The sequence below is a fragment of the Manihot esculenta genome, chromosome 18 (genome assembly GCF_001659605.2).
Source record: "Manihot esculenta cultivar AM560-2 chromosome 18, M.esculenta_v8, whole genome shotgun sequence".
In the NCBI taxonomy this organism is placed as follows: Eukaryota; Viridiplantae; Streptophyta; class Magnoliopsida; order Malpighiales; family Euphorbiaceae; genus Manihot; species Manihot esculenta.
In genome coordinates, this window is record NC_035178.2 from 3,410,428 (window position 1) to 3,418,638 (window position 8,211).

An 8,211-nucleotide genomic window follows, 5' to 3' on the forward strand; every position below is an offset into this window, starting at 1 on the left:
AACAATTAAAGGTGGATTCAAAGGCTAAACAAAGCACAGAGGTCTGTTTTTTATGAATACAGAATGCCCATCTTTCTTTTCCTTTATCTTTCTGCTTTCTTATGTAAAAGAAAAATGAAAAAATAAAAAAAGAAGAAACAGAGCTTCGTGGTCCAATACGGCTGTTAAGCAACACGAAAACATACATTCCTTTAAAGCATCTTTATCTGATGACCTGAAACCACTTTAGAAATGCTCCATCACCTACTTTTTATTACCCTTCTAATTATTCTTCTTCTTCTTCTTCTCCTTCTTTCATATATATATATATATATATATATATATATATATATATATATATATATATTCTATGTAAAAAAAAAAAAAAGAAAAAGCCATGGACTAGACGTATCCTTATACACCGCCACGTGAATATTGAAGTCACGTGCGATGCCTCCGAAAAGACAAAAGGCTTACTGGAGAGGAACATCCGAGTGTTGTCAAAACTAGGGTTAGGGTTTTTGTTTTTGGTATGGAAGCGACGAAATCATTGCACGACAAAGATATTCCAAGAATACTATACTTTTTTTTATAATATAATTCCGCTAGGCTCTATGGACTTAAAATGGATCTTTCTTAACTTGCTTTCAACTCTGTCTCCTCATAGTTTCTCTGCGGTGGATAATAAATAACTGCGCCTTAAAAAGGAAAGAAATATGCATATATAGATGAGCATGCAACAAACAAAGACCCAATAAAAGATAAGAAAAAAACCAGTAGAAATGGCCATGCTTAGTCAAACTTTTGCATGAAATTACTTTACTTGTAGAGAGAGATGTTGGACAATGGGACAAGTAATAAAGCCATAATAAAAGAGATGGGGTTTTAGCAAAATGTGGGTTTTGTTTAGCTAGCTACCAGTCAAGAGTCTCTATCTTTATGGGATTTTTCTGGAAGACAGAGAGAAAGAGTTTGGAATTAGTGAAAAGAGGTATATGTAGAGAAAGAAGGAAAGAGGAGAGGGCCGATCTCCAAAGAGAGTTTTGAAGAAGCTGATCAGATACTTAAAGTAGGAAAAGGCAAAGGTTTCTGGTCCTCAGAAGAAGTATAGAAGCCTTGATAGAAACATTTCAAACCATATTTTCAGTCAGTTTCTCTTATATTTTGCTTTCATCGAACATACCACTCTTTTTGTTTTTTAGTTTTTGTTCTTGTTCTGTCTTTTTTTGTTTTCAAAATAAAAAAATCTCCATCTGCTGCATATTTTTGTTTTAATTTTTTCCCCGTTAACTGACAGTTCATAGAGATTATAACCTTCATCAAGAAAGAAATGATGACATGCTTTTCCTAAATAACAGTATCATTTCTCTTTTGACAATAATAGGGATAATGATAATTATGATGGCACCGCTAATAATAAGATCTTGAAAGAATTATCATGTTGGTTTTAGCTGCTCCCACCTTTAATTTTCATCCACTTGTTTTTGAATTTATTTCAAGTATTTTGAAAACCTCATAGCATTACGTATCATCCATTAACGGGACTAATCAGAGAAAGCCCTAGAGATACTGTCCATGAACCATCCTGAAACATCCACAGCTTTTTTTTGGTTTTTTAAAACACCCAAAAAGGAAAGCATCAAGATTCAAGACTCTTTATTTCTCTCTCTGTGTCTATCTCCTTGCATTAATGTAACTGAAACATAGAGACATCAAATTCCGAAAAGAGAAGGGGGAGAGGAAATAGAGATCTGATAGTATCGAGAGCAATAAATTGCACAAAAAAAAGCGAAGAGACGTCTCTAGAGGAAGATGGAGTTTGTGATTTTTAAATTTTCTTTGATAATCACTCTAACAAAAACCCGCCTGCACTCATGGCTAGGAGGGAAACAAGATAATACCCTGGCACTAAAATTATGTACAAAGTCACAAACGCCCACACAGCACGCACACACATGGCAATCGAACAAGAAAAAATCTAAATGAAAGTAGTGAGGAAGAAAAAAGAAAAGAGGGCAGAAACCTCAGAACTTTGAATGATTGAGGAACTAACATGCTGAAGGTGGCATGAGATTCAACCCTAAATCATCATTTTCTAACACCAAACGAGCTTTACTAGGCTCCATGTTTCCGGTACTAGAAGAATATTCGGGGTGCAATCTTTTCTTGGATTGTAGAGGCACACCAAACAACTTCGTCTTGAAGCCATTGGTGTTGGAATCTTCAAGAATTGTCAGAGTGCTCTGTGAAGTGGTGCTAGGAGAGTTTAAAACTTGAACCTGAGGAATTTGCTTAGCGTTAGTAGGAGGGTAATATCCAAGGAGCTGGTTTAAAGGCTTTTGTACCAAAGAGCCGTTAGAAGCAAAAGGGTTAGCAGTAGATGTTGGGGAACAAAGAAGCAAGGAAGAAGGATAGGAATTGCTTGGAGTCACAGGCTTAACATGATTTTGGACAAAATAGATAATATCATTGTAAAGCTTTCTCATGTGTGCAAGCTCAGACATGAGCATGTTATTGCTTCTCCTTAATCTCTCGTTATCCTCTGACAAGGCAGTTACCGAGCTGTTATATCCACCACCATTAATAACTGAAGCATTAGCCTCTCCTCCTCTCGGTGAAGAGAGAGGCGGCGAGTCACACCAGTTGTTGGGTTGTTCATCTGATTCAGAAGGCGAGATGCTAACTCGGCCTGAAAATGGAAAGAAACCTGGTCCGTTAACACCCAGCGGAGAATGTGGGTGGTGATGGTGCTGGTGATTGAAAGCTACATGTGGCTGAGCTGTTTTTCTTCTATGGATTTCACAGAGCAAATGCTTCTCTCCTTTCTTGAAAAACTCATTTGCGAACTCCCATCTGTCAGGTACAACCTTCCTAAAACCCTAGTTCAGCAAACACCAAAAACAAGAAGCAAAATCAGAATAACCACAAACAGAAAGAAGCAAATCAAAAACAAAATCTAAAAAAACACAATCTTCAAAAGAAAGAAGAGGAGAGGGCGTAGTTATATACATAGGTATTAAGTTGTCTGACAAAGCTAGAGAAGTTGTTATGCTTGAAATAGTTAGGAAGGAGATCTCTGGCAAACTCAGGCGGTCTCCAAACAACGAAAGTTGTATCATCTTCACCCCAAGATACTATGTGGTCGGTGGTGGGATCATCAACTAATTGGTAGGTTTTAGTAAGAAACGGGGCTGGGACCGATTTATGGGAGTCTAGTGACAGCAATATGCTTTCACAGTTGTCTAGCATAAGAGCCATTGAAGACTAAAAGCAGCCTGATACTCTGCGACAGAGAGAGAGAGAGGGGTGTCGAAGGGAAACAGTGGAGGCTTTGGCTGTGACTAGCGAGCAAGCAACCAAGAGAACTAAAAGAATAAGGGTGGGGGGGGGGGGGGTGAGTGTGAATCTTGGATGTGGTTGGATTAAAATATGTTGGAGAAGACGGGTGCATGTGCCACTACTGTTTACTATGCGGTTGTTTTTTTTTATTATTATCTTATTATAAAAAAATAATTAATTAATTAAGAGGGTGAATTGATAATTTCATATTTGTATATGTTTTGTTTGGCGCCTCGGTTATGTGGCGAGAGAGAATATGTGTCTGTCTGTCTGGGACTGTGAAATAAGGGCCTTTCAAGACAAACCCGTGAACTCTCTCTTTCTCTTTCTCTGACATTGATCTGCGCACACCCACTTAAAATCAGGCACAGGGGGATGGGTGAAGCCTGCCATTGACAATTTCACCCTTCTTCTCTCCTTTATACTCTCTCTTTTCTAAAACTCCCTGCAGCTCACTAGTCAACCATCTTCACAATTTTCCTTTTTCTTTTTCCCTTCTTTTAGTAGTTCCATTAAACAGTACATATCCTTAATTGCAGTTCTTCTTAGCCTGCAGAATCAGGATATATGATACAGCAACCTATTTATTTCTATATATGAACATTTTGATTAATCTTTTATCTTGAAAAAGGATTACTTTAATGTATTATATAGAATATAGGAAGTGGTGGAAAAGGGTATTGTGGTAATATAGGATGTTGATGTGAATGAAATGGAAAAAGAAGAGGAGACGAAGGTGGGTTCACTTCACGTCAAACGAGTGTCCTCTTTTCATTTTGTAGGTTTCCTTTTGTTGTTTAATACACCAACCCAACACACTCTCCAATTTCGAATCCCCATCATTTTCTACTACTCTAACAGATATAAGGTAAAGGATACATCGAACTACGTGATGGGATTTAAAGCCTGCTTCTTCGTGACGACATTATTTCTTCTTCTTCTTCTTCTTCTCTTCTTCTTCCTCTTCTTGATCTCCTTTCCCTCAACTTTCTTTCCTCTCATAATATTCCAAACTTCAAAATCAATATCATATACACATGTTCTCTGGCCTCTACTACCTTTACTGACTACGTTATATATATAAAAATATATATGCTTTGAGCCTCCAACTTTGGCTCTTTGTCGATCGGCTCGGCTTTCTTTCTTTGCTGACGTGTCTCAGGTGATTGAATTATTGGCTCCAAAAGTTTCCATGAATAACTGGAAATTTTGCAGCTTTTTTACTTTCTTTCTTTTCTGTAATGGCCCAAGAAATTTTTTTTGTTTTTTTATATGTGGACTACTGCGATCCCCTTCTCAAGAGAGGCATGGAGTCTTCTGATGCCTTAATTAATTTTAATGAGCGCAAAATTTGAACAAGATTGCATTTACATGTAATGAGTGGTTGCCAAATGGATCCTATAAAAAGTGTAATTAAAATGGATTGAGTTTATGATGAATCTGTGAGAGTGCTTAAGGGTAGGGACAGTAGGAGGTCCAAACTGAAAATAGCAAAAATCATTACTAATTATTTCATATAGATACTCAACTGATTATTTTCATAATGTATGATTCTCATTATGGGAAAAACAAAGTTAAACTGTCATGGTTCCCCACCAATATAATTCCACTGTTTTACCATTTTTATTTGCTTATTTTTCATACTTATTATTTTTTTAAAAAAAAAATCAATCAAAGGGATGAAAACAATATTTACTGGCATGAATGTTTTTAACCAGTAAAGTCACGACACCAAAATGAAATATGCAAACAAAAATGAGATCTTTTGAATTTCTAGGTTGCTCTTAAGTTATGAAGCATTGCTTAAATTGTTTGCAAAATTCCAAAGCAATTTATTAATTAGTTTAATTTGGTGATGAAAATATAAATACATAGCCATCATCTTCCAGATACTTATTATAGAATAACCAGGTTGCATGTGACATTAAATTTTTTTTTTTTTTTTTTTTTGGTTTTCCTCTTCAGTCTTAACTTTATATAGATAGCAAAGGAACTTGAAATTGATAAGAAGCAATGTCAGCTTCGAGTCCCGATGTTCAATTATAATTGGAAATCCTTTCCTATCCGTCGACTGAGATCAAAATCTTCTAAAATTTTTTATCTACTGATCTTCTCTCTCTTTTTCTTGTTTGTTCATTGTGAAGTTCATACCTTTACCCTTCCTCTTCTGTACTCTGTAAGATTTGCAGCGCCTGACATGGACGCTGTCCATGTATTTTTTATGCTTCTGTACGTATACATTCTCGTGATTCCTGTTGTGTTTTGTTCTTTTTTCTTTTTTCTTTTTTTTTTTCTTTCATAAAACACATAAATATATTTATTACAACCCCCTCTATTCTCTGGCATCATTCATGTTACATGCATATTTATGGGAATATTGCCTATATACCTCATCCCCAAATAACAATAGCATCTAGATGTTTCCCAAAAAATAAGATAATACTTCAACTTTATATAATTTACATATGATAAGTTGAGAATGCAACCCACTTAGTCACTGTCACCAAAGAGAGGGTATTATATAATTATCCAAGCTGGTTGATTATCTAAATAATGTGATTATCCATTTTGAACCACTTGATGCGTGGTAGGATGTGGGTCCAACAATGATATTTAAAATGGGACCTACTCATTAATGGAGAATGAACAGTTTATGGGTAATGGGCAGCAGAAGCACGAATAGTTAATGAGTGAGGAGGTAAAATTCATGATTCATGGAGCTTTCTTTCTTTGTTTGTAGCTCTGTACAGTGAAGAGTAGGACAAATATGAAAGAGCAAAAAAAAAAAAAGAGTTATAAATATGAAGAGGGGGTCCACAGATCATATGGAAATCTAGAAACCAAAGGTTTGATGTTTTTCTCCCACAAGTTGTCAGCAACTTAGACAGATCCTACCGAGCCCACCACACCATCACTACTAAAATCACCCACCACACACAGCACCCACAACAACACACACACACACTCACTAGCCTCTACACGTTCAAGAGCCAAGAAGATTCTATTCTAATTTCTAAAATGCAGTGAAAGTGAACCCCACAAACCTCTCACATGACCACCGCCAATACCCTTGACAAAAAACAATACATTTATATATATATACTAATTAAACAGGCTGATAAAATGTCATTATTAGATAATCAAAAAATGAAGATTTCAAGGAGAGACAGCTTAAAACACAGAGCGAATACGGATAAAAGTAAAAACCCCATTATTTATTTTATTTAAACTTGCACTCCACCCGAACCCAGAAACCCTCTTTTTCTCTATATTATTTTAAACTGCAAATAAAAGCTGTATTCTATACTATAACCTACAAGGTTCTTTCTTCTGTCTTTTCTCGCACTCTCTTTTGTCTCTTTTGCCTGACCCATCTCTTGCACTGCGAGAACACAACCCTCTTCCACTCTTATTATATACATGTTTGAACAAAAGTATCATTCATGCACAAGAGCATCTCTGTAATATTTCCCAAATCTATACAGATTTCTGCTTATAATAAGATTATTATATATTTAAGTATCTGCATAATGTGAAGGTAGCTAGGTAGGCAGTAGTGGTCAAAGGAGTTGACGCAGCTGCTCACAGAGTATATACATTGTATTTATCTGAGAGAGATATCGGTGTGTATGGGTCACGAGGGAGATGGCTCCAACGAGGAAATGGCACTCTACTCATATTAATGGAGCGGACAAGATACCCGTTTGTCTCTCTGAGGCACTAATATAAGCTGCCTCAGTTCGTCCTTTGTGTTCTGTAATGGACATCTCTGTCCTTGCAGTTTCACCTCCCTGCCTTTGTCAGCTGAAGTTGTGAAATTTTACACATTTTGAAATTACATGCGGACAGTATTTGATTAAGTAAAAAAAAAATCAATGCATACTCAATTAATTTAAAATTTTAATTTAATTTTTTATTTATTTTAATTTGATTTAATTTTTAATTTTAAAAATTTTAATTATTTTGATTTAATTTAATTTTAATAAAAAAATTAAAAAAATATTCAAATCGATTAATTTATTACTATAATTTTCAATAATATACAGATTAGAATATATCCATATTAAAATATTTTAAAATTTTAAATTAAAGTATAAAAAATAAAAAAATTATTAAAAATTCAAATTAATTAAACTAATCGAATCAAATCGATTTGATTTGATTCAATTTCTGACTAAAATCAATTCGGATCGATTTTTATAAATTTCAAAATTTTAATTTTCGGTTTATTCAATTCAGTTCGATTTTAAATTGAATCGACTGAATGACCACTTCTAATTACATTTATCTATTTTAATTAATTTTTATTAATTTTATTAAAATTTTTATGTTTAAATTATAATTTTTAATTTTAGTCAATTTATCAAAATAAGTTAAAAAATAAAAGAGATCTTTTGGTGTGAAATCCATAACAATTTGAAGGAATTTTCAAGAAACAAATAAAAATATAGGGCAATACGGTGTTTTTGTCTATACCCATGTTTTTGCACTCTGTTTTGTATTTCTTGTTAGACTAAAAATTTTCAATGTTGAATCATCTATTAAACAATACAGTGTAGACCAGTATTTTATGATCTATACTGTATTTTGTTTTTTTTTCACGCGTTCCATTCTATGCTTTTATCAAAAGTCTAAATCCTATTTTTTTTCCACCAAAACTGTGAATTAAAAATATTAAGAAAATATAAATACATCAAAATAATTTTTTCCCACTTTTAAATATATACACACTGCAGAAATAATAAAAAAAATCAAGAAACAAAATTTAGAAGATATAAAAGAAGAAATCTATATATTTAAGTTTTTCTTTTTCTTTTTCTCTTATTCTTTTGACTTGTTGTTCTCCATTATTTTATGATAATTTTAAATAATTTTTTAATAGAATTTATTATT

The 8,211-nt window shown here is 33.9% G+C and overlaps 1 protein-coding gene across 1 annotated transcript; it reads right to left on the minus strand.

Moving 5' to 3' along the window:
* Window positions 1-1,782: 1,782 nt before the first annotated feature.
* On the minus strand, window positions 1,783-3,378 carry LOC110606095 (heat stress transcription factor B-4). The gene is made up of 2 exons (XM_021744847.2): window positions 2,989-3,378; window positions 1,783-2,858 (listed from the first exon to the last, which is right to left on the minus strand). Exons 1-2 carry the CDS (start codon window positions 3,235-3,237, stop codon window positions 2,028-2,030), a joined length of 1,080 nt encoding a protein of 359 aa, XP_021600539.1. The 5' UTR covers window positions 3,238-3,378; the 3' UTR covers window positions 1,783-2,027.
* Window positions 3,379-8,211: the final 4,833 nt, after the last annotated feature.

Bases quoted from the DNA above. Each gene is read 5' to 3' on its own strand.
- LOC110606095 (XM_021744847.2), bottom strand. From the start codon at position 3,237: ATGGCTCTTATGCTAGACAACTGTGAAAGCATATTGCTGTCACTAGAC. The intron at 2,859-2,988 runs GTATATAACTAC...TTGCTGAACTAG, and splicing joins TCAGACAACTTAATACCTAT to GGTTTTAGGAAGGTTGTACC.